This window comes from Bos taurus, chromosome 12 (genome assembly GCF_002263795.3).
Source record: "Bos taurus isolate L1 Dominette 01449 registration number 42190680 breed Hereford chromosome 12, ARS-UCD2.0, whole genome shotgun sequence".
Taxonomy (NCBI): Eukaryota; Metazoa; Chordata; class Mammalia; order Artiodactyla; family Bovidae; genus Bos; species Bos taurus.
Window position 1 is genome coordinate 86,490,500 of NC_037339.1, and position 25,358 is coordinate 86,515,857.

At 60.2% G+C, this 25,358-nt stretch overlaps 2 protein-coding genes across 3 annotated transcripts; both read left to right on the top strand.

Annotated features, from left to right (window-relative positions):
- Positions 1 to 1,167: 1,167 nt before the first annotated feature.
- F7 (coagulation factor VII) lies at positions 1,168 to 9,414 on the top strand. Of its 2 annotated transcripts, none has more exons than XM_024999987.2 (8): positions 1,168 to 1,265; positions 2,392 to 2,564; positions 4,389 to 4,413; positions 4,483 to 4,596; positions 5,096 to 5,236; positions 5,777 to 5,886; positions 6,150 to 6,273; positions 6,801 to 9,414. In XM_024999987.2, exons 1-8 carry the CDS (start codon positions 1,196 to 1,198, stop codon positions 7,397 to 7,399), a joined length of 1,356 nt encoding a protein of 451 aa, XP_024855755.1. In that variant the 5' UTR covers positions 1,168 to 1,195; the 3' UTR covers positions 7,400 to 9,414.
- A 378-nt stretch (positions 9,415 to 9,792) lies between these two features.
- F10 (coagulation factor X) lies at positions 9,793 to 23,251 on the top strand. Its single transcript, NM_001080213.2, has 8 exons — positions 9,793 to 9,937; positions 12,024 to 12,184; positions 16,152 to 16,176; positions 17,126 to 17,239; positions 18,505 to 18,636; positions 20,406 to 20,647; positions 21,780 to 21,897; positions 22,591 to 23,251. Exons 1-8 carry the CDS (start codon positions 9,868 to 9,870, stop codon positions 23,205 to 23,207), a joined length of 1,479 nt encoding a protein of 492 aa, NP_001073682.1. The 5' UTR covers positions 9,793 to 9,867; the 3' UTR covers positions 23,208 to 23,251.
- The last annotated feature ends 2,107 nt before the right edge of the window (positions 23,252 to 25,358 follow it).

The window sequence follows — 25,358 nt, forward strand, 5'->3', positions numbered from 1 at the left end:
AGAGACGGGGTCACTGCGGGTGCAGCAGGTTGAGACGGGGTCACTGCAGGAGCAGCAGGTTGAGATGGGGTCACAGTGTCTCCTGTCCAATGACTGGTGTCCTTAGAAGAAGCAGGAGATTCACACACACACAGAGGGCAGCGGAGGCAGAAACTGCTCAGTGTGGCCAGGCCCAAAGGCCACTGGTGCCTCGGGAGCTGGAAGAGGTGAGAAGGACCCTCCCCAGAGCCTCAGAGGGAGCACAGCCCTCCGACACCGGCACCCAGACCTGGGACAGGCTAGATCCTGTGGCTGGGAGCCGCTGGGTGCGGGCTGGGTGGGCAGCTAGAAGGGCACACAAGGAGTCCAGTGTCTGCAAGGCGCTTGGCCTGAGAAGGCGGTGGCCAGGGAGGAGGAAGCTGGCATGCTGGCCACTCATGGCGGGGTGGCGGGGGCCCTTCTGGAGCCTTCACAGGACACAGGACGCCCCCAGCTCTCAGCAGGCCTCGCCAGCCCCCCTGCCCCGTGAGGAGAGCGAGGCTCAGAGGGGTGAGCCCCTCTAAAGCTGGAGAAGACGGAGCCAGGACCCCCAGGGGGCTGAGCCCAGAACGGCGACACCTGCCTCACGTGTCCCCGTGGGGCTCGGAATCCCCCCAAACTCCTCCACAAATTCCACTACACCTGGGTCCTGAGCAACCGATAGTTACTGATAGTGACGAGCAGAGAGTCCAGAGGCCATCAGTCTTCCTCTTGGGGAGGGAGCGCCCGGGACCTGCAGGGACAGCTGGGCCCCATCACCCCTGCACAGAGGAAGGCACAGGGCAGGTACCCACCGTTTATAGGAAAGGGGAGCCTCCCAAGGAGGCTGGACACCCGAGGGAGCCCCACAGGGAGACTGCCAGCCCAGTGGCCCCGGGCATCCCGATTTCGTCCCGAAAGTCCGGGGTCCTGAGAAACCCGCCCGTGCCCAGCAGCCAGGGCAGCTGGTCACCCGCACCTGCAGCCCAGGGGCAGGAGGGCCCAAGGGACCAGCCAGGGGCCGAGACGCCCGGCCAGCCCTCATCCGCAGGCCCCGGGCCAGGACTGCAGCGCGGTTCGGGAGGCCAGCCCCTCCCCCACGGCCTCCAGCTCTGGGAGAACTTTGCCCGCCCTCCGCCACCCCCCCTCCCCTCCCCGGCCCAGAAAGTCAACAGACTGAGCAACCTAGGATCTGGCCATGCTGTCCCAGGCCTGGGCTCTGGCCCTCCTCTGCTTTCTGCTCAGCCTGTGGGGGTCCCTGCCGGCAGGTAAGTGGGGGAAGTTCCCCATTAACCCCATGGAAGGCCAGCCGCCCCGAAAGCTGGCCTGCGTGGTGGGCACTCCCATCTGCTGGGAGCCTGGCTGGGGGGTCCTCTCTGACTTGCCTGCCTTTCAAAAGATGAGCGGAGCTCCTGGAGCACAGGCCACGGGAGTCCCCTCCCAGACGTCTGGGGGCAGGCTCCCTGGCCACAGCGGGCCCTCGCCTGCCTCCACCACCCACCCCCCAGGCCCAGACGCGGGCTCAGAGGTGACCCGTCTCCCGCTCTGCTCTCAGCCCCTCGCGGGTGGACCCCCACCCCAAGGGACAGGGCACAGACACTGCGCCTTGATGCTCGGCCACTGCGGCGGTGAACATGACCCCCAACTGTGGACGTGGAGAGGCCTGAGTGGGAACACGGGCGGGCGGCTCTGTGAGCGGTCACCACCGTGATTCCCCAGCCCCAAGGGGTGGCCAAGGCGGAAGCCAGGCGCCGACACTGTCCCCTGAAACCCGTCCACGTCTGCCCCGGGGCCCACGCCGGCCGTGGGGGCCCTGCCCGCCGTCCTGCTCCAGTGCCGTGGCACCCGGGTCCTTCCTGTTTAACCGTCTTTTTTCACCTGGCACTGCTGGGCTGGGTCATTAGTGTTGCCAGTGACGTGTCTTCAGCTCTCCCAGCAGCCTGGTGTCTGCGGGGCTCAGAGCATCTCCTTAGGATAAACTGGAAGTGAAGGGACCCGGTCAAGGGCATGGACATGTTATAATTTAACAAACACATCGCCCTCTCCTCGCATATGAAGCTTATGCAGTGTTGCCCATTGGCAGCTGTGAGGAACTCTCCTGCTACAAACCAGCGGCCCGTGGGTGGGAGGCCTGTGATCCCATCACCGGGGTGGTGGCAGGGGTTCTGTGATCCCATCACCGGGGTGGGGTCAGGGGTTCTGTGATCCCATCACCGGGGTGGGGGACAGGGGTTCTGTGATCCCATCACCGGGGTGGGGGACAGGGGTTCTGTGATCCCATCACCGGGGTGGGGGGCAGGGGGCCTGTGGTCCCATCACCGGGGTGGGGGGCAGGGTAGTGGGGAGGTGCTGTTACAGGTTGGGGGACGGTGCCGGCGCCCCCGCATCTCACAGCACGCCCCCCAGTCTTCCTGCCCCAGGAGCAGGCCCTCAGCATCCTGCATCGGCCTCGGCGTGCCAACGGGTTCCTGGAGGAGCTGCTGCCGGGCTCGCTGGAGCGGGAGTGCAGGGAGGAGCTCTGCTCCTTCGAGGAAGCCCACGAGATCTTCCGCAACGAGGAGAGGACGGTGAGCTCGCCCGGTGCACTGGGGGCAGCCGGTGGGCTCTGGGCGCCGGGGGCTGGGGTCTCCCCATGCTGAGACCCCCTGCACACACCCTCCTCATCCAGAAGCACAGTTTCCTGTGCCCCCATCCCCCCAAGGATGGCCCCCTGACCCCGTAAGCCGTCCAGGCCCCGGGCAGGGCCGCCTGTCCAGCAGCCCTCAGAGACCCATCGGAGCCATCAGAGACCCTGGCCAGGGCCGCCTCAGGGATGCTCGAGTGAGGAGGGCACACCTAGGGAGCCTGTTCCTCCCCCAGCGGGGCGGAGCAGGCAGAGCGGGCCTCCCCTCCCGTCCACAAGCAAAGAGATGCCCGCTGAAATCGTCTCCTTCCAGGGGGCTGAGGATCAGGAGGCCAGGAGACAGGACCCTCTCTCCCCGCACACTCGAGGGACACCCCACACAGGACACACATCTGACACGCGTGGGACACACATCTGTCATGGGACACGAATCACACACACAGGACACACATCTCACACGCATAGAACACGTGCCTGGCACGGGACACACATCACATACACAGGACACATGTCTCACACGCACGGGACACACACCTGACACGGGACACACATCACACACATAGAACACACGTCTCACACGCATAGAACACGTGCCTGGCACGGGACACACATCACATACACAGGACACATGTCTCACGTGCATAGAACACACATCTGACACAGGACATGCATCACACACAGGACACACGTCTCACGCACACAGGACACACATCTCACACGCATAGAACACACGCCTGGCACAGACACACATCACACACAGGATGCATGTCTCACACGCATAGGACACACACCTGGCATAGCACACACTCCGCACTCGCAGGCAGGGCTCACACGACCCTTCCCAGGCGTGCTGAGGATGGTCACCCCTTGAGTCTGTGTGTGTGTTAGTTGCTCATTCGTGTCCAACCCTTTGTGACCCCATGGACTATAGCCCGCCAGGCTCCTCTGTCCATGGGGTTTCTCCAGGCAAGAACACCGGAGTGGGTTGCCATGCCTTCCTCCAGGGATCTTCCTTCCATGGGGTTTCTCCAGGCAAGAACACCGGAGTGGGTTGCCATGCCCTCCTCCAGGGATCTTCCCCCCCCAGGGACTGAACCAGCGTCTCTTACATCCCCTGCATTGGCGGGCAGCTTCTTTACCACTAGCGCCACCTGCGAAGCCCTCGGGGAGCATGCTGTGCTGTGCTGAGTTGCTCAGTCATGTCTGACTCTCTGTGACCCCATGCACTGTAGCCACCAGGCTCCCCTGTCCATGATTCTCAGGCAAGAGTGCTGGAGTGGGTTGTGGTTTTCAGAACCTTCCAGCCGTTTTCACCTTGTTTTATTCTCACAGTAACACTGAGTTGTTTCTCACTGTTACTGACGAGGCCCCTGAAACTGGCAGGGCACTCGTGTGTGTCTTTTCCACATTCTCCTCGGTCAGCGGGTGTCTGGACGGTCAGCACAGCATCGGGAGCAGCTCCGGAGGCTCGGGGAGTGTGGGGTCTCGTCCGTGTTCACAGCTCCATGGCAGGGCTGGTGCTGAAGCCTGGGGTTGGGACTTGGGAGAGGACATTCGGACCTCTGTGGCCTTAGCAATGGGAGGGGCGGGTATTAGAGAAAAAACTCGCTTCCCTAGATGAACCCACCTGTCTCCATAGAGCGGTGTGGCTTCCAGAGCCCACAGGGAGGGCTGGTCAGAAGCCCCAGCCGCCTGGCGCCTCCCCCGCAGGGACGTGAACGCTTGCCCTGGCGCCCACGTCTCACGCGGCTTCCTCTTGCTCCCTCAGAGGCAGTTCTGGGTTTCCTACAATGGTGAGTAGGTGACTCCGACCCCATTTGCCGCCAGCCCCCGTCAGCCTTGTAACAGCGACTCGCCCGCAGACGGGGACCAGTGCGCCTCCAGCCCCTGCCAGAACGGGGGCTCCTGTGAGGACCAGCTCCGGTCCTACATCTGCTTCTGCCCCGACGGCTTCGAGGGCCGGAACTGTGAGACCGGTGAGGAGCGGGGCCGGGAGGCTGCCGACTCGCCAGGCGGGAAGGGCCTCGGCACCCTCGCAGGCTTCCACCCGGGCGTCTTGGGTGCGGGGTTCTGCGTGCTGGCCCGCTGGACGCCCTGTCCGCTTCTGGGCTCTGGGTGCGGGGCAAGGCTGGGGAAGCCATTCATCTCTGTCAGCTCCCCTGCTCCTTGGCATGGGGGTCCCACAGCCCCAGTGGCCAATGTGCTCAGACCCAGGACCCCCAGGCCCGGTCTCACCCTCCTGGGTCGTCTGCAGGGTGTCCCCTGAGCCGGGACCCCCAGGCCCGGGTCTCACCCTCCTGGGTCGTCTGCGGGGTGTCCCCTGAGCCGAGACCCCCAGGCCCGGTCTCACCCTCCTGGATTGTCTGCGGGGTGTCCCCTTCCTCCGCGCAGGCCTGGCCCCTGGCCCAGGGAGGGGCAGCCACCGGGCTTCCTGCCCTGACCAGGGGCCGTGTCAGCTGTGCCCTGTGTCTGCAGACAAGCAGAGCCAGCTGATCTGCGCCAACGACAATGGCGGCTGTGAGCAGTACTGTGGGGCCGACCCGGGGGCCGGGCGCTTCTGCTGGTGCCATGAGGGCTACGCGCTCCAGGCAGACGGGGTGTCCTGCGCACCCACAGGTGAGGACCTGGGCCGAGTGCTTCCACTCCCGCTGAGCGCCACCGCCCTGCTGTGTGTCCTCTGTAGCCAAAAGGTGGGCCCCGGGGGAGCATCCCTGAGCCTCACCAGGGCGAGGGGGTGCTCTGGGCGGAGGGAGGAGGCATCCTCGCCAGCCCTGGTCTCCTGAGGATCGTGCGAGCGGCCTCGTCCAGGAGCCCAGAGAGAGCGGCCCCCTCAAACGCTGTCCCCTCTGGCCTGGGGCTTTCCCGGAGGAGGGTGGGAACCAAGAGCAGGGGTGGAGAGTGGCCAGGCTGCCTGAGACGCTGCTCACCCTGCGCAGCACGTCCCGGGCCCTTTGGTGGCGTCAGGCTGCCTGTATCCACCCCCGGATACACCAGCAGGACCCAGGCCCACGGGCCCTGCCGCCCGGCCCCGGCAGCTCCCCCAGGGCCCCCGAAACCCCGGCCAAGAGCGGGCGCAGCCGCCAACACGGGGCACTCACTGGTGCAGCCGCACAGCCTCCATCTCACCCACGTCCTGCTGACTTCTGTCCCACACAGTGGAATATCCGTGCGGGAAAATACCTGTTCTGGAAAAAAGAAATGGCAGCAAGCCCCAAGGGCGAATTGTGGGGGGCCACGTCTGCCCCAAAGGGGAATGCCCCTGGCAGGTGAGGCTGCAGGCCTGGGGGAGGGAGGGCAGGGTCGCCCAGCAGGTGAACCTCCAGGACCGCTGGGTTGGGCCTGGCTGACGCTCTGCCAGAGCAGAGGACCCCAGCCCGGCATTTCCACGCTCTGGCCGGGGCCCACTCGCTCCCTGTCCCCTTACCTGGACGGACGCAGAGCCTCCGGCAGCCCCCACACGGGTGCAGGGAGGGGAGCCCCAGGTGGCCGTGACCATGACGTCATCCCCGCTGTGTGCCACGCCCACCAGGCCATGCTGAAGCTGAACGGGGCGCTGCTGTGCGGGGGCACCCTGGTCGGCCCGGCCTGGGTGGTCTCCGCCGCCCACTGCTTCGAAAGGCTCCGGAGCAGGGGGAACCTGACGGCTGTGCTGGGTAGGTGGTGCGGGCGCCCCCCCACCCCGCAGAGCAGGCCCTCAGAGGAGAGTCTTGGGGCCAAGATTCCGGGCTTCCAACCACTGCTCCCACGAGCAGCGGCGACTTTCCCAGAGAGAGACGCATGCAGGCAGCGTGTGAGCAGGCCCCACACCCCAGGGCCCCTGTGCCCACCCCCCGCAGCCTCTCCCGCCCACACGCAGCCCCGGGTGACTCCGCTCCCACCAGGAGCCCCACAGGGGTGCCCTCCCCAGGTGCTCTGCCCGGCGGGCTTACTGGATGACTGGGGCCCCAGGGGGCAGGGGAACTGAGCAGCACCCCTCCTCATGCACCATGCTGCCCGCCCAAACCCCACTCACACCTCCGGCAACTCTGAGTCTGGATTCGCCCCAACTCTCCTGCCGGCAGCCCCGGGAGGATGCCCGCCCACCCTGGGGGGCGGAACGTGTGCCCCTCGCCCCCAGGGAAAGGAGCCTGTGGTCCGTGTGGCGAGGGGGGCAACAGCAGATGGTCCTGGTACTCTGCAGGCGAGCACGACCTCAGCCGCGTGGAGGGCCCAGAGCAGGAGCGGCGGGTGGCGCAGATCATTGTCCCCAAGCAGTACGTGCCGGGCCAGACGGACCACGACGTGGCCCTGCTGCAGCTGGCCCAGCCCGTGGCCCTGGGCGACCACGTGGCACCCCTCTGTCTGCCCGACCCGGACTTCGCGGACCAGACGCTGGCCTTCGTGCGCTTCTCGGCCGTCAGCGGCTGGGGCCAGCTCCTGGAGCGCGGGGTCACCGCCCGCAAGCTCATGGTGGTGCTGGTGCCCCGGCTGCTAACCCAGGACTGCCTGCAGCAGTCGCGCCAGAGGCCCGGCGGGCCTGTGGTCACGGACAACATGTTCTGCGCTGGCTATAGCGACGGCAGCAAGGATGCCTGCAAGGGGGACAGTGGGGGCCCGCACGCCACACGCTTCCGGGGCACCTGGTTCCTGACCGGCGTCGTCAGCTGGGGCGAGGGCTGCGCGGCAGCCGGCCACTTTGGGATCTACACGCGGGTCTCCCGCTACACGGCCTGGCTGCGGCAGCTGATGGGCCACCCGCCGTCCAGGCAGGGCTTCTTCCAGGTCCCGCTGCTGCCCTAGCCCCTGCCCTGCAAATAAAGCCGCCGAGCGTGCCTGGCGCCCAGGCGCCAAAGGCGGAGATTCTCCTGTGGTTCCGGGGCAGGGAAGCGGGGGGAGGGAAACAGAAATGGAGACTGGGAGATGGAGAGACACAGAGAGGGAGGGAGAGATGGAGGGCGGGAGAGAGAAAGACCCAGAGTCAGAGACAGACGAGGAGGGTGGCAAAGGGGCCCTGGAGGCGCAGGAGGCATTGGAAGTGCCTGGACCGAACCGGAGGCCACACACGCGGGCAGCACAGGGCCGGTGCCGTCCTCGCTGTGACCTGCGCCACTTCCAGTCTGGCTTGTCACTCGCCCTAGCGTTGTGTCTTCATTCTGGGTAAATGCGAGCACCGCCCCCTCCCCACGGTGATCGGCCTTCCACGTCCCTCTGAGTGTGCGGCACAAGCAGCCTCGCATGCTGCATGCCTGCCCCTCCCCTGCCCCTGACCACAGGCAGGCCCGCCCCCTCCTGCTCTCCCTGCACGGTCCAGAGTCGTCTCTCAGAGACCCTCACGCTGGCCCTTGAGCCGGGCTCCTCCACAGTCACCAGCTTTGCTGGAGTGAACTCTCACGTGAAGCCATTTCCAATGCAGATGCTCTCCTGGGTTTGGGGGCTGCGTGTCTCTCCCAGCTGAGGCCCCAGGAGACCACACAAGCCTGAGGACCGGCAGGGCCCTCCGCAGAACGCAGGCTCCCAGGTCCCCCCAGCTCGGCAGGGTGGGCGGGGCCCTCAACCTACTTTTTATGGAGTCTCTCAGGTGACAGCCACACCGGCTGCAGGGGCGGAGGAATGAGGAACCAGGTCGGGGAGCTCCAGACCCCACCCAAGCCTGGCCTGGTGGGTGCCCGCACCCTCGGGTCTCATCTGTCCAGCCCAGTACACCACACTTAGGGTTTTGGGGCCATGCCCTGCCGGACGGTCCAGCCATGCCTCGTGTCCTGAGCAGGGCTGGGAGAGCCTGGCCATGCGCCTGGACATACCCATCGCTCAGGCTGCCCAAAACAGCAGTGCTGAGTTGCTGGGTCAGAGGCCCCCGGGAGAAGAAGTTGTCCGACTTGCAGACTCGTGTGCTCACCGCCTGGCCTCCGCTGCCCCAGGCAGGCGGTAGTCTTTGGGGTTCTCACTGGGCACACACGTCAAGCACCCCGACCCTGGGCTGGGCCCCCTGGGGCCACTCCGGCTCCAGCTTGGCTGGTGCCCGCAGCCTCACCACTAACCCTCTCTGCCCCCCGTTTCATCTGTAAATGGGGTCCTGCTTCCATGAAACCGGAGCAGGCGGGATGAGGTGTGGGGACGATGGGTCACCCGGCTGTGGACCGTGAAGCGGGTTGTCCAGCATTCACGCAACCCCAGCTCACAGCTTAGGCTACAGACACTCGGGAGACTCTAGCCAAGATGTCCCAGGCCCCCAGAGACCTCAAGCCCAGAGCCTGCTGTTTCTTCCTGAATCGAAAGCTGGCTGGGCTCCTCTTCCTGGAAGAGAAGGGGAGGGGGCTGAAGGGACTGACTGGGTCCTGGGTGGGCCTCACCACACCCAGCAATGTTGGGGAGCATCGCCCGCCCAGACTGCTGGGTGCAGACACGGGGCAGGGGCAATGCAGAGAACAGAGGAGACCTCACTTTACCACAGCGACCTCTCTGCCAAAGACCAGCCCTGCCTGGGTGCCCAGCGGGAGTGTCTGGGGACATCACAGTCCATTCAGTGCGCTGGCGCTTGCCCCGCACCTGCTGTGAGCGGAGCCTCTCTCCACGCTGGACACAGGCCTGGTGCGCAGGCGTCCCACGTGGGGCTGGGCAGGCATGCTCGGCCAACAACAGAGCGTGACCCCCTTGCTTCCCAGGACCGCCCGTTGGCAGCTCGCAGACGTCTCCCTGCAGAGCCCCGCTCAGCCGCAGCGGTCGCGTCCCACCCCTGCTGCTCCCCAGAGGGGCGCTTCCTGGCTGGGAGAGCAGCCCCCAGCCCAGCGTGGTGCCCTCACCTCCCACCCAGCCTGGTAGAAAGCCCTGGGTCCTAACCCCACGCCCACACCCATGGCCGTGGACGGCACCCCGCCTCTCTCTAAAGCTCAGTTTTCTGTCCTAGAAAAACAGATGGGGAAATGAGACATGACTTTTATCATGGTCGTAAAGATGAGAACAGAGCTGGATGTGGACGTCTGGGAACCACACAACGATGCTCCTGTTCTCAGAACAAAGTGCTCTGCGCACACGCCAGGCCCTTGGACACGGCTCAGGATGAGAGTGAGCTCAGCCGGGACCTCCCTGGGGCTGCAGGGGCAGGGCGGCCAGGCCCCCAGAGCCGCCCCCCGCCCCCACAGGCCTGGGCTCCAACCGGCGGCTGTGATAAGCAGGCTGGGCGCCAGCCGCCCTCCAGCCTGGGCGAGCGGACCTTGCCCTGGAGGCCTGTTGCGGCAGGGACTCACGGCTGTCCTCGGAAGGGCCCCACCATGGCGGGCCTGCTGCATCTCGTTCTGCTCAGCACCGCCCTGGGCGGCCTCCTGCGGCCGGCGGGGAGCGGTAAGTGGCCCTCACCCTGCGGACTGCAGGTGGCCCCGGGGGAGGGGAGGGGAGGATCCTGGCGATGCCCTTGAACTTCCTGAGTGGAGAGTGGGTGCACAGCCCCTGTGTAAGCTCGGCCTGAGATGCTGGCTGTGGTTTCAGCCTGGGGAGCTCAGGGCCAGGTGTGTCTCCCCGTGGGTGGGAAGTCGGTCAGAGGATCAGAGCAGAGGGAAATGTGGACAGAAAGAGACGGGGAGAGACAGAGAGAAACAGGGGCAGAGGGGGGAGGACAGGAGCCCCGGGAGGGGCAGCAGCAGGCAGAGGCAGGGAGGAGCCCCTCGTCTCGGGGAGCAGAGGGGGTCACAGGCAGAGGCAGGGAGAAGCCCCTCATATGGGGGAGCAGAGGAGGATCACAGGCAGAGGTAGGGAGGAGCCCCTCATCTGGCGGAGCAGAGGGGTCACAGGCAGAGGCAGGGAGGAGCCCCTCATATGGGGGAGCAGAGGGGAATCACAGGCAGAGGTAGGGAGGAGCCCCTCATCTGGGGGAGCAGAGGGGTCACAGGCAGAGGCAGGGAGGAGCCCCTCATATGGGGGAGCAGAGGGGTCACAGGCAGAGGTAGGGAGGAGCCCCTCGTCTGGGGGAGCAGAGGGGTCACAGGCAGAGGCAGGGAGGAGACCCTCTGTCCAGGGGAGCAGAGGGGTCACAGGCAGAGAGGGGCTTCCAAGGCAGGGAAGAGACGAGGGCCAGTGCCAGCCCCTCAGGCTGGCTCTGCCCGGAGAGGGGCTGCCCGACCTGAGACTGCACAGGGGGGGTTCTGGGCCTCCCAGGACCCAGGCCCGTCCTGGAGGCCAGAGAGCAGAGAGCGCAGAAGCAGCCCCAGACCTGCCTGCGTGCTTGCCTGCTGGGTGAGGCAGAAGTCCAGGAGCCCAGGAGGCTGGGAAACAGGGAAGAGAGAGAAAGAGGCAAGTGGCACAGGAGGGTGGCCATGCAGGGGAAGGGGGGTGCTGTATCTCCAAGCAACCACTTGCTGGTGGAGAGGTCTGGAGTGTGGGGAGGGGCCCACAGAGGACAAGGCTGAGCCTGGCCCCACTAGGAAAACCAGCTGTCATTAAAAGAAGGGGGGTGCGGGTTGGAAGAGAAAGTAGTTGGAGGTAGGACAACCAAACACTTAGGAGTTCCATACACTCTCTAAAATAACCCTAAGAGAGAGGGGTTGTAACCCCCGCTCGCCAGTACCCGGTAGTCGGTGACCAAGATGTATTTGCCGCCGGAGACGGCTGACTCTGCAGTCCTGCGTTTCAGTTTCCGACACGCGGAGCTTAGGGCTCTGAGACAGACTAGGGGGAACAGTCACTGCGGGGAGAGTTGCAAACACAGAGCTCAGGACGTGAGCTGGGACTGGAAATATCAGCTGGGACTAGAAACATATCAAATATATGACCCTGAGTCATCTGTCTTAGTGAGAAACTAAATTCTTCAGCAGAACAGAGGTAGAGAGCCCAGGCAGAGTGCCAGAGGAAGGAGCCAAGGGCCTCCCGTGGAGAGGGGGCAGACGGGGCGGGAGCGTGGGGACGGCTGAGCACAGACACGCGGGGAGGACCAGGGACCCCCAGACCCCAGACGCTGTCACAGGCAGGTCACGACTCCTTTGTGAGTCACGAAATCAAGTTAGCCGTTTTTTAATGAAACGGGACAGACTCAAGCAGGAAATTTTGTAACAGGTACTATTTTGTAGAAAATAATAGTAAGCACCATTTCTTGAAACTTGTTTTACTCGTGGGTTTGTGTGTCCTGGCGCTTGAAACAAGTCATGCTTTCAACTGTAGATGGTGTAAAACCAAGTCACAACTCCCCATCTAGCACAGAGCTCAGGCCTGGGGGAGGGGGCAGAGGGCACGGCTGAGCCCAGGGCAGAGCGGAGGAGTGGCCCAGGAGGGGCAGGCCCCAAGACCTCCAGCAGGGCAGAGTTCCAGGAGGTGCGGAGGTCTGCGCGGGCAGGCGGCCCCGGCGGGAGCGGCTCCGGGCACCGTCTGACCCGCCGCTCACGGGAGGCAGTGCGTGGCCACGTGGCGAGCCCGTGACAGCCTTGTCCTCCCGCCCCAGTGTTCCTGCCCCGGGACCAGGCCCACCGTGTCCTGCAGAGAGCCCGCAGGGCCAACTCATTCTTGGAGGAGGTGAAGCAGGGAAACCTGGAGCGAGAGTGCCTGGAGGAGGCCTGCTCACTAGAGGAGGCCCGCGAGGTCTTCGAGGACGCAGAGCAGACGGTGAGGAGCCGTGAGGCCCGGGCGCGGGCGGTGAGACGCGAGGCGTTGGGTCTTGGAACGGGCTCCGGGCCGGGCTGCACACAGGGTCCCCGGGCGCTCTTCACCCAGGCGTTTGCCAGACTCTCGGGGTCCAGGTCATCTCTTTAAGTAACAAGGGCGACTAACACCAGTAGACGTGCGTGCTCTGCCCTCCTCAGCATCATTCCCCACACGCTCTTCCTACGTCCTTATAGCTGCCATCCTTATAATTTGACAGTGTTGGACTCTTAGTCTGCTTTGGCCACGCCCCACTGCCCTGGGCACCTTGGTTCCCCAACCAGGGACTGAGCCTGCGCCCTTGGCAGTGGGAGCTCGTCCTGACCACCGGACCCCAGGGAGTTCCCTGAGTAATCCGCACCGTCAAGGCGAAGTCTCAGGTGAAGTTAGAAAACACTTTCAGCTGAACAAAGTGGGTGTGCAACAGAATCTGTGGAAGCCGCTAAGCAGCGCCTATGCGGAAGTTTATAGAATCACTGTGCTTACTGGGAAAGAAGTTCTCACAGTGACACTTTAAGCTTCCACCTTAAGACACACACACAAAAAGGCAAACCCCAAAGAGGAGAAATCAGCAAAATTAAAGACATGCAAAATAACAGAGAAAATAAATAAAACGGGTAAGATTTAACAAGATTGATAAAAAGAACACAAATTATATCAAGAATGAAAGAGGGGACATTACTACAGGCCTTGTATATGGTAAAAGAATAATAGGTGAATACTATGAAAAATTCTATGCACAAATTTGGATGGCATTTGGACAATTTGGAGGAAATGGACCAATTCCTCAAAACCTTGAATTACCAAAGCACATAATATGACGGAGGTATCTGCAGATTCCACTTCTTAGGTAAAAGCCTTTGAACAGGAAATGTCAGGGCCCAGATGGGGTCACTGGTGTTTCACCAACATTTAAAGAAGAAATAACACCAATTCTGTGTATTCGTTTCTAGAAAAGAAAAGGAAACACTTGTAAGTTAGTTTTCAATCAGCTTTACTCTGATACCAAACCCCACAAAGACAGAAGAAGGAGGGAGGGAGAAAGAAAGGAAGAAAACTATAAAACAGCACTTCACATGAGCCTCTCATAAAAATTCTCAACAAATTATTAGCAAGTTGAATAAAGTAGATACAGATATGCATACAGAATAAATACAGATACAGATTTATAAGGATAGACGATGACCGAGCGGGTTTATCCAGGGCACACAAGTCTGGCTCAACATTTAAAATCAGTCGTATGGACTTCCCCGGTGGCTCAGATGGTGAAGAATCTGCCTGCCTGCTTTTCATCCTAGTGGATAAGGTAAGGGAGCAGGCCCTGGAATGGGCCTCTCCTCTTAAATCTTGTTCCCAACCCTGGAGAACAGGATGGGCACGCTGCCTTGTCCCACCTGCTGTTAAAAAAATATTAAAAAAAAAAAGAATCTTTCTGCAATGCAGGAGACCTGGGTTCAATTCCTGGGTTGGGAAGATCTGCTGGAGAAAGGATAGGCTACACACTCCGGTATTCTGGGGCTTCCCTGGTGGCTCAGCTGGCAAAGAATCTGCCTACAATGCAGGTGACCCCAGTAAGATTCCTTGGTTGGGAAGATCCGCTGGAGAAGGGAACGGCTCCCTACCCTAGTATCCTGGCCTGGAGAATTCCATGGACTGTGCAGTCCTTGGGATCACAAAGAGTTGGACGTGACTGAGCAGCTTTCCCTCACTCGCTCGGTTAATCCACCTAGAGAGCCCACATCGTCCTGTCACCTGATACAGAGAAGCACCACTGAGGATGCAACAGCCATTCATAACTGCAAAGACTTTAACCAAATCACAACTAAAAAGAACCTTTTTCAACAAGATGAAGACTATTAACCACACCAAAAGCTGAGTGCTTTCCCTGATACTGGAAGAAGGCAAGGATGTCCACTCCCAATACTCCTAATCCATCACTGCACTGGAAGCCCTAGCCATGCGGAAGGTTTAACAATAAGTTAAGAAGAAGAAATAAAACTATCCCTATTGGTCAGTGACATGATAATCTACATAGAAAATCCCATGGAATCTAAAAAAAACTCCTAAAATGTATGTGTCTAGCAAGGTCACAGAATACAAGGTCAGCACACAAATATTAATCATATTTCTATGTAGTAGTAACATACATGTGTGTGTGCTCAGTCACGTCTGATTCCTTGCAGCTGGCCAGGCTCCTCTGTCCAAAGAACTTTCCAGGCAAGATTACTGGAGTGGGTGGGTTTCTATTTCCTTCCCCAAGTAGTGCACAGTTAGAAACTAAAGATTAAAAAGAATTAATGCTACTTAGTATTGGCCCAAAGAAAAATACCCATGTGTAAATCTGGTAAACACACACAATCTATATGCCGAAATCTACAAAATGCTGTTGAAAGAAAGAGAACCTAAATAAGTAGACATAGACTGCTCATGGTTTGAAAGACAACATATTAAGAGATTGATTCCTCCCAATTTGATATATAGATTTAATGCAATGCAAATCAAACTTTCATCAGATTGAGACAAGCTGATTCTAAAATTTGAAATATGGGAAAGCAAAGGAATTAGAATACCTGAAACAGTTTTGAGAAAGAAGATAAAGTTGGAGGAATCACACTACCTGATTTAAAGACGTATTATAACGTTACATTACTCACAGAGATACTGAAGTGTGGTACTGGTAAAGGAATAAATACAGATCAATAGAACAGAATAGAAAGCCCACAAATAGACCCACGCAAATATGGCCAATTGACCTTTGACAAGGTGCATAAGCATTTCAGGGGAAAAAGAATTCTTTTTCAAAAATGGTATTGGAGTAATTGTACATCTATATGCAAAAAAGAAAAAAGGTCAGCTTTTTCTCACAACTACACAAAGTTAACTCAAATGCATCACATAGCTCTAGGGATAAAACAGGAAACTTTTAGGAGAAAATTTTCATGACACAAAGTTAGGCAAAAATTTTTAGATGTGACACCAAAAGCGTAATCCATGAAAGGAAATATGGGTAATTGGACTTTCTCTAAATTTGAAACTTCTGCTCTGTGAAAAACACTGTTAACAGAATGAAGATACGGGCTGCTGACTAAGAAAATATTTGCAAGTCTCATATCTGCCAAAAGATTTGCACTCAGACTTTATAAAGAACTCCCACAACACAAGAGAAGAAAATAAACAGTCCAATAAAATACAGTGAGCGAAAGATTTGAGCAGACATCTCACTGAAGAGGGCATGTGGACGGCAGACGAGTGCAGGAGAAGACACTCGGTGTGACTCGGCGTTCCAGAACAAGCTACCGATACGCGCTGCGACTTGAAGGAACCCTTAGGTAGCAGGCACTTGTCCTTGTGAGTTTGTTACAGAGTTTGAATGTGATGCATAAAGTTTCTGATCTGCTTCTGAACCTAAGTCCTTGCTTTAGAGATTTTACTTCAATTGCTCTTGTTTCAGCAAAGTTTCTCCAAACGGAAATTAGTGGAAAACAAACAAGCAAAACATATAGAAACGTCTAGGTTCAAGAAAAGCAATTTCCAATTACAGTTGAAACAAATAATGCGGAAAACCTTGATTGTGGTCACAGAAGTAGTGATTTTGCTACAATGAAAGCTAGGAAAGTAAGTTAGTGTTACAAAGTGTTTTCCAGCCGCTGGGGCTTCAACTGTTAGCAAGCAAGAAGATGGATGCTAGGATAGGATAATGTATTACACCAACATGTATTTAAAAAAAAAGTGTTCGAAGCCACAGCTTTATAAATACAGGAGATCTGGAAAAAAAAAATCCCTTTAATATTGAATAGTTCTAGAACAGTTTGTCCCAAAAATGGTCTCTGTTTGGAAATAGGCTATTCACTTGAGTTATCAGATTATGGCTGCTACTGGTATGAAATGCCTGTTTTCCCTAATGCACTTTAAAATCTTTTTTCCCTTTTAGGATGAATTCTGGAGTAAATACAAAGGTGAGAACTTTTCTATTTTAATCCTAATTGAGAAGGACTCATCAGGGTAGTTAGATGGGAGAGACTGTATTCAAATTTTGAAGATGGTTCCTGAGTTTCCTTTCCTTTCAGGTGTAAATTTTACTCGTCTGAGACTTTTCCCTTCTGAGTGCTTCCGGAATAGTTATTGTCAAATAGTTTTTACGGTATCTTTATTTAATTCTAGTTTTGTTAATTATATACATTTAAATCAGTTCATTCCCATCTGAGGATACCAAATTCCATGGCAATTTTTCAAAACCCAAGTATATTAGGTAGAAACACAAGAAGAGGATCTGAAATATTGGGTCCTCTCATAAGGTAACCATCTTGATGCAATGCTTGTAGCATCTGAAGTGGTATGAGTTATAACAACGTTTTCATTCTGGTGACCGTGTTCAGATTTCTCACAATGACAACTGGACCTATCCCTGGATTACAGTGTGCACATGTGCCGAGAAATGCAGAGCCGTGTTAGCGCTGGGCAGGGCTCTCTCTTCTCCTTTCACACCCAGACGATTGGCTCGCGCAACCAGACACCCTGCCTGTTGAGGCTCAGTCCAGAACAAGTGTCCGGCGATCACCTAGCCTCCAGCCTCCTTTTGCGGCACCCACTCCCCAGCCCAGGGCTCCTCTCCCTGATGTAAAAATGCTGTCACTGCTTGGAAAAGCACTGTCAAATGTCCCAGCAGGAATTGGAACACTCAGTCTAGCTAGATAAATCTAGCTAGATAAATGCCCCACGCACGTGTGGCTGCAAAGAGGGCTGGGTAACAAAGTCCAGACAGGACAACTTGTTTGCAGGAAAACAGGAAGAGCCCCAGGTTCACTCGAGTTGCCTGAAAACGTGTGCCAAGACCAGCACAGCGCGCTCGCTTCCCTGACGCGGGCGTTGGCTGCGAGCGCCAGTCTCCAAGTGCTTGCTTTGCAGATGGAGACCAGTGTGAAGGCCACCCGTGCCTGAATCAGGGCCACTGTAAAGACGGCATCGGAGACTACACCTGCACCTGTGCGGAAGGGTTTGAAGGCAAAAACTGCGAGTTCTGTGAGTTCCTCTTGCTGTGCCTTCCGGTCAGAGCTGCCTGGTGGGGTGGAGAGCGGGGGCCAGAGTTCCCGGGAGGCCCGGGAGGCCCCGGCGGCCACCGTGGCTCAGCCTGGCTCTGCAGGTTCTGCCTACAGCAGCAGGAAGCGCGTCACGGCCCCTGGGTGGGGGACAGGGGACCCCAGGCAGGTCCCTGCTCCTCTGAGAAGCCGCGGAGTGAACATTCGTGCAGAGCGGGCCCCTTAATGTGGGAACTGGCATCTCTCCTGCTTCTTGTGATTCTGGAAATTCAAGTGATGTCAGTGCTGAGTGCCCGGGATTGTCCAAATCTGACACAAGTAATACTACATAGAAAAATCGCTGAGTTTTCCTAACACAGAGATTACTTTTTAACAAAAATTAGGTGAGTAGTAGACCAGTTTTCCCTAAGGAGAAAGCTTTGAACATCTGCTTTTCGTTTCTGAACATATAATTCTGAGAGCACGCTCTCAGACTGGACACTTTAGAACTTCCCCAGCGGGAATATCAGTCATGCCTCTGCCCCTCTGCTGTCCAGGGGCCCCCCCTGCCCCACGCCCCAAACCGTTTGGCTGACCCAGGGGCTGGCGGGCATGTTTTCTGAAGTTTCTGTAACGTTTGCCCTGTGAGCAGCTTCTCATCAAAGCCCAGGGTGAAGTGTAAAGCCAGGTGCCAGGGCGGCAGGGCTGATGGGTGTCAGGAGTCTGATGCCCAGCACACTGGAGGCCGGGTGATGCTTCTCCGCCCGGCTGTGAGGTGCCTTGTGCCCAGCGCCTCTCGAGACCTGGGCGCTCTCCTGGGAGGCGTGTGGCCTCCACCCCTTCACCAGCAGGTAAACAGACTGCGGGTCTAGGTAACCCGCCCGGGTCACTCAGTCACGATGGACAGCCTGCTGAAGCCGGCTTGAGTCCAGGAGCCGGCTGCCGCACCTCCTCCCACCACGTGGAGGCCGGACCCCAGGGCCTTTATGCCGCGGGGGAGAGAGGCCTCAGAGGGGACCCCCGGCCCCTCCAGCTCTGCTGGAGTCCCGCCTCCCTGGCCAGAGCCTGCCGCACTTCTGAGGGCTGAACCTGAGACCCTCTGCCCCCAGGCCTTCTCGGCAGCTCCCCGGGGCCTCAGGAAGCCAGGCCCCCCACCCCACGGGAAGCGGGAAGTGGAGCGAGGGACAGGGCCTGCCCAGGGTGCTGGCCTGGCCTCGGGCCCCCAGCCCGTTGGCCGGGCAGCACCCTCAGCTGCGCGCCTCCCCACAGCCACGCGTGAGATCTGCAGCCTGGACAATGGGGGCTGCGACCAGTTCTGCAGGGAGGAGCGCAGCGAGGTGCGGTGCTCCTGCGCGCACGGCTACGTGCTGGGCGACGACAGCAAGTCCTGCGTGTCCACAGGTGGGTGGGGGTGCGGGGAGGGGGCGCACAGGTGTGGGGAGTGGGGGCACTCGGGTGTGGAGGGGGTGTGGGGAGGGGGAGTGGGGTGTGAGGAGGGGGCGCACAGGTGTGGAGGGGGTGTGGGGAGGGGGGAGTGGGGTGCGGGGAGTGGGGGTGCAGGGAGTGGGGGTGTGGGGAGTGGGGAGCGGGGGGGCGCACAGGTGTGGGGAGTGGGGGGTACTCAGGTGTGGACTGGGGGTGCAGGGAGTGGGGGTGCAGGGAGGCGGGGAGTGGGGGTACGGGGAGTGGGGTGTGGGGAGGGGGCACACGGGTGTGAAGGGGGAGTGGGGGCACAGGGAGTGGGGTGTGGGGAGGGAGGGAGTGGGGGTGCGGGGAGAGGGGCACACAGGTGTGGGGAGGGGGTACTCAGGAGTGGACTGGGGGTGCAGGGATTGGGGGCGTGGGGAGTGGGGTGTGGGGAGTGGGTGCACAGGTGCAGAGAGGGGGTGCAGGAGGGGGGTGCACAGGTGTGTGTGGGGGTGGTGAGGGCCAAGCCTCCAGGTGGGGAGCATGTTCTGGAGACAGTGGTGTGTGAGGCTGCACACAGTCCGGCCCCTAGCAAACTGTGGAGCTGCTGTCATGGTGCCCGGAACCCTGGGAAGGGCACGTGCTTGGGAGGCTAGAGTTACCAGCACCAGACCTGTGGGCCGGCCAAGGAGCCTCGGATGGGGTGCAAGGGCCAGGGGAGAACCCGGGGCCATCCAGAACTGATTTGGCTGCAGTGGGTCAGACGGAAATGGCTTTTCCCTTGATAAAGCTGGACACCACGCATCTGGCCCAGGAGCTCAGGCAGGCCTGAGTGAGGGCCCGGGTCCTGGGGGTGGGCGAGCTGCTCCCCACCGTCTCACACCCCGGGGGAGGTCCTGTCTGACCGGGACTCCCCTCATGTGGGGTGGGGTTGGGCCAGAGCACCTGAGAGGCCATGGCCCCGGTCAGCCTAGCCTCCAGCAGGCTTCCCACTGGCCCCGTAGTCCTGACCACCGGGGGTGGTTAGGAATGCAGAGTCCAGCCGCAGGCTGGGGTGGTGGGCAACTTCAGGGCAGAGGCAACTGTGCCCACCGAGCCTCTCAGCAGGCGGAGGACAGTGAGATGACATTTCTGTTGGTTAAAAAAAAAAAGTGAAGTCGCTCAGTTGTGTCTGACTCTGTGACCCCATGGACTGCAGCACGCCATCTCATCCTCTGTCATCCGCTTCTCCTCCCGCCTTCAATCTTTCCCAGCATCAGTGTCTTTTCCAGTAAGTCAGTTCTTCACATCAGGTGGCCAAAGTATTGGAGTTTCAGCTGCAGCATCAGTCCTTCCAGTGATTATTCAGGACTGATCTCCTTTAGGTTGGACGGGTTGGATCTCCTTATGTTTAACACACATGGCAGAGTTGACAGGGTTGGGGGCACTGTGCCCCCCAGTTCCCCTGCTCTGCCATCATGGTCTCGATGTATTAACACCAGCCATGTCACCCACTGCCCCATGGTCCTCTGTTCATCCACAGCCCCCTGACTTTTGCACGCATCCCAGCAGATTGCAGAGGCCCTGAGACCCCTCAGCACTGACCAGCCAGAGGTCAGGGCTCCCACCCGTGACCCACCCCCACCCAGCAGGACACAGGGCACCCCACTTCACAAAGACTCCTTGTGGGCCCTGCCTTGTCCCCAGGCACGCTCCTCTGCCCGCTCCTCCCATGGAGTGGACTGTGTCCTCCTCGCCTGGCTGAGCTCGTGCGCTTCTTTCAGAGCGCTTCCCCTGTGGGAAGTTCACGCAGGGACGCAGCCGGCGGTGGGCCATCCACACCAGCGAGGACGCGCTTGACGCCAGCGAGCTGGAGCACTACGACCCTGCAGACCTGAGCCCCACAGAGAGCTCCTTGGACCTGCTGGGCCTCAACAGGACCGAGCCCAGCGCCGGGGAGGACGGCAGCCAGGTGGTCCGGATAGTGGGCGGCAGGGACTGCGCGGAGGGCGAGTGCCCATGGCAGGTAACTGCGGGGCTTGGAGGCCAGGTGGCTGGGGCGGGGGAGGCGTCTGCTGGGCACTGCAGGTGGCTGAGGGCCTGCCGTGGGCGATCGGGCCCCGAGGAGCCTGGGCTGCAAAGGCTGGGCCTCGGGCCTCTCGGTCGCCACGCCCCCCACCAGGCAGAGGAGGGGCTCTAGTCTGGGCCATAGTGTGGGGTCTGTGGGCACAGGGCGGCCCCCCAAGGCTGGTGTGTGCTCTTGGGTTTGACAGGAGGCAAAAAGAGTCTCTCTCCTTGTTTCACTTCTAATTTGAAAGATTCTTTTACCCAAACACCTAAGTCCTGAAGAGGCAGATGGTGCCTTAGCGAAACGTATATCCATTTGTTTCCAAAGGTAAAAAGCCACTCTTTGGTTGTTACTTTGGACTAAAGTCGCCAGACTTAGCGAGTGAAGCACAGGCTTCCCTCACATATGACTTTCAGGTGAACAATGAGCAACAGTTAGCAGCACGTGTCCCAAATACCACGCCGGACACACACACTGAAGACGACTTGCTGTTCACTTGAGTGGGTTTCACTGGGGCCTCTATCTACCCGGATCCCTTGCTTGGACCTCGGGGTTTTAGTGTCCAGAGCCAAGATTGCTTCTCCTACAAGTGACGTTCCCAGAGCTGCGACAGTCCTCAGTGATGACGTCCACTGGCCCACAGCTACACGCTGAGTCTGCGTACGTCTGACGTGTCACGAGCCTGTGGAGGGACACGCCACACCAACCACCATCCCCAGAGAGCGTGCTGCGGGTCACGGCGGCTCTGGGCATTTTGAGTATCAGTCTGAAGGCACCAGGGCATCTTCTCCAGAGTGTAATGTTGCCACCCAGGAAGGGCGGGGAGAATAAAGACCAGGAGGGCCTGGCGGGCGAGTCTGGAGCCCACAGCACTGGGCACTTGGCAGGACCATGGGGTCCACGGTGGGCCCGCTCCGAGAACCAGCAGGGCTGGGCAGGACAGCCCGTGGGGGTGGGCACTGGGGCACTGCCCAGGGCCTCGTTCCAGCCTGAAAACCCCACGAGCCCTCCTGCAGGGAGGCCCACTGCCGGCGGGGGCGTGGAGGAGGCCAGTTAAGGGTAACGCTCCCCGGCACCTGCCCCTCCCCAGGCTCTGCTGGTCAACGAAGAGAACGAGGGATTCTGCGGGGGCACCATCCTGAACGAGTTCTACGTCCTCACGGCTGCCCACTGCCTGCACCAGGCCAAGAGGTTCACGGTGAGGGTCGGTGAGTGCCGCCCACGCCCCCAGCGCCCTCCTCCTGGTCAGACACTGGGACCGACAGACGCTGGAAACACGGGGAGTTAAAGCCCTGAGACCCTGGGCCGGGGGAGAAAGGGGAAGAGGGGCCCCCTCCTGCAGGAAGCCTACCAGTGCCCCCAGCGGCCTGCATATCCCGTCTGGGGGTTAATTCCGATCACCCCGCTTCTCCACCAGGTCTCAGCTGCTCCGTGAGCACCCGGTGAAAGCCACATCCGTGATTCCTAACTTGCTAGTTACAATGCCTTTTCATTACACATTTCACAAGTTTACAGGCGAACCTCATTTCGGTAATGTTAGATACTGTCAGCTCCACATGTAATCAGTTTTTGCAGTACTCAGGAGAGATTTTCAGTTATTTTCTTCATTCTGAGTCTGAGAACAGCACACATGGGTTCTGACCCGTGCCCACTTGGCCCTGTGGCCTGGAGGGGTCTGGCAGTTCAGACCAGGTGGCTGGTCCCACCCACGAGTGGACAAGGGGTCAGTGACCGCTGACACCGGCTGGGAAGCAGAAGGCTGTCTCCCCGCCTCGTGCTTCTCGCCTATATTTCACATTGTCTAGTGACCGCGTGCCAGTCTTTAAGCAGAAACTGTCACGACTACTTTAAGGTGTCAGCGACGTGCTGGCCCCGAGCTGATGGCCCTGTCCTGTCCTCAGGCGACCGGAACACAGAGCAGGAGGAGGGCAACGAGATGGCACACGAGGTGGAGATGACTGTGAAGCACAGCCGCTTTGTCAAGGAGACCTACGACTTCGACATCGCGGTGCTGAGGCTCAAGACGCCCATCCGGTTCCGCCGGAACGTGGCGCCCGCCTGCCTGCCCGAGAAGGACTGGGCGGAGGCCACGCTGATGACCCAGAAGACGGGCATCGTCAGCGGCTTCGGGCGCACGCACGAGAAGGGCCGCCTGTCGTCCACGCTCAAGATGCTGGAGGTGCCCTACGTGGACCGCAGCACCTGTAAGCTGTCCAGCAGCTTCACCATCACGCCCAACATGTTCTGCGCCGGCTACGACACCCAGCCCGAGGACGCCTGCCAGGGCGACAGTGGCGGCCCCCACGTCACCCGCTTCAAGGACACCTACTTCGTCACAGGCATCGTCAGCTGGGGAGAAGGGTGCGCGCGCAAGGGCAAGTTCGGCGTCTACACCAAGGTCTCCAACTTCCTCAAGTGGATCGACAAGATCATGAAGGCCAGGGCAGGGGCCGCGGGCAGCCGCGGCCACAGTGAAGCCCCTGCCACCTGGACGGTCCCGCCCCCCCTTCCGCTCTGAGCGGGCTCCCTCCCTGCCTGATTAGAGCTGTGTCCTCTCCTTAGTCTGGGTCTGTTCTTGCCCCACGGAAGCGGAAATGAGACTCCAGGGACCAGCCCCGGGCTGCCTCCCGTCCCCCGCTGGGAGTGCCCCCGGGATTCGGGAAGGACGGCCCAGCTCCGGGAAGGAGCCTCAAACCCTGTCCTGTCTCCAGTGCATCTCTCTGTTCTCAGAGGCCCCAAGCTGCCATCCAGGCCACTCAGGACTCTGCAGAGGATCTGGAAGCTGGGCTGGGGGCTGGGTCAGGCGGGGTCTCCCTTCACGGGCCCTCCCAGGAAAGGCAGGTACCCTGGGAAGAGGGGCCCAGAGGGCCTCCTGTTGCAAGGATGCTTTGCCATCGACCTATCGGCCTGTTCTTTACCGGCTTCAGCATCACGTCCCCCGGGCCAGGCCCCACAGACTCTGAAGTCCCGTACACACCCCCGGGGTGACTGTCCCCAGCTGGGGCTCTGAAGTCCTGGGTCCAGGCAGCATCCAGAGCACTAACCCGGCTCTGATGAGTCCCTGCTGCCCCCCAGGGCCCCTTCACGCAGGGCGCATGCCGGGGGGCTGCGAGAGGGGGGCCCTTCCTCTAATGGTCACGTCCCCAGGCCAAGCCCGCCCACCTGCACCAGCTCCAGGCCCTCAACCCAAACAGTCAGGAAAGTCAGACATGCTTCTCAGAGACACGGTCACCTCGGCGGGGCCTGTTGTGTTTCCCGAGCCATTTGCCTTTTGCGTAACCCGACGAAGCAAAGTTCCAAAGTTCCATCCCAAGAGTCCCCAGGGGTCACCAGACAGTTTTGTAAACAGGAGATATTGCAAGTTTGGAAAAATCAGTGGGACCAGGCTTCCCAGAAATGGTCAAACCAGAGGGTTTGTTCCCAGGTGTCCCGCCTTGACCTCCACAAAGGGAGCCCCCACAGAGAGGGCGGTGGAGGCCAGGCTGGCGTGGTGGGGGCAGGGCCTCTGGGCAGAGTGAACCCGGGTTTCTCGGACAGTGGAGTTCAGAGTCCCGAGACGGCTCGGGGACACCTGGCTCCCGTCACACTTGCGTCTCCCCCTGTTGGGGCCGAGCCCACAGGTTAGCGGGCAGGGGGCTAGCCCCTGGGAAGGGAGGGCCCTCACCACCTGCAGGCCAAGCCATCCCTGCAGGAACCGGAGTGTCAGTGGGGGCTCCGGCCGCGCTGTGGGGAGCATGCTCTGGGCCTCACAGGGCTGACTCTGGGCCTGGGAGGACTGCGTCCGGGTCTGAGCGTCTCCCTCCGGAGGGAGACGAGGCTGGTCGCAAGGTAGACCCGAGCCAGGCCTGCGCCCCAGGAGAGCCGGTCCACCCGGCCTCTCCGAGGAAGTCTCCTCTGGGATGGAGAGGAGCAGGAAGCTGACAGAGAGGAAACGTGGGGGACAGGGTCTGACCGCCCTCCCGAGAGTGGGGCACCCTCGACTGCACCCACGGTCCCATGGGGGGGACACAGGAGCGCAGAGGGGTGCGGAGGGGCCCAGAGCCAGGGACTGGCACACACAGGTGTTCGTGAGGCCCCCCGGGGCCGGCCTGAAGCAGGTGCAGCCCCTGCCCTCGGGGCTGCAGGGTGGGCTCCATTCTAGACGGGCCCTCACGACAGCCGCTGTGCCACCCCGACAGGGGCCAGAGCCCCGAGGAAGGTCGTCCTGAACTTCAGGCAGGACAGCGTAGCTCTGGTCCCAGGCTGTGTCATCACCACGTGGGGGTGTGCCCTCCAAGACGACGCCCAGAACAGGCTCAGCGGGGCCTCCACGGTGCCGGCATCCAAGAATGGGACAGCCTGGGAAATACCCCGCAGGAGAGTCTGAGGGAGACTCAGAGGGTGCAGGGTGGGGTGCGTGGGGTTCTCGCCAGGGACCTTACCAGGCCGAACCCGTCACCTGGGCGTGCGGGGATAGAAGGAGAGACCGGCAGCCAGAGAGAGAGAGACCCAGAGACGGAGGCGGGGACTGAGAGGGACAGACGCAGTGCTCCCGGGAGGACTCCGCCCTGACCACCCTGTGCGTTTGCTGTCCCCTGGGATAGTCAGCGTGCTGCTGCCCTCACGGCACTGAGCGTGCTTCTCAGCACGTGTCCCCACATGGCACTTGGCGCCCCAGGGGAGCTGGTCT

Coding starts and splice junctions, on each gene's coding strand:
- F7 (XM_024999987.2), top strand. CDS start 1,196: ATGCTGTCCCAGGCCTGGGCTCTGGCCCTCCTCTGCTTTCTGCTCAGC. Junction 2,565..4,388: donor TCCGCAACGAGGAGAGGACG/GTGAGCTCGCCC, acceptor TTGCTCCCTCAG/AGGCAGTTCTGGGTTTCCTA. Junction 6,274..6,800: donor GAACCTGACGGCTGTGCTGG/GTAGGTGGTGCG, acceptor GGTACTCTGCAG/GCGAGCACGACCTCAGCCGC.
- F10 (NM_001080213.2), top strand. CDS start 9,868: ATGGCGGGCCTGCTGCATCTCGTTCTGCTCAGCACCGCCCTGGGCGGC. Junction 18,637..20,405: donor CAAGTCCTGCGTGTCCACAG/GTGGGTGGGGGT, acceptor CGCTTCTTTCAG/AGCGCTTCCCCTGTGGGAAG. Junction 21,898..22,590: donor GAGGTTCACGGTGAGGGTCG/GTGAGTGCCGCC, acceptor TCCTGTCCTCAG/GCGACCGGAACACAGAGCAG.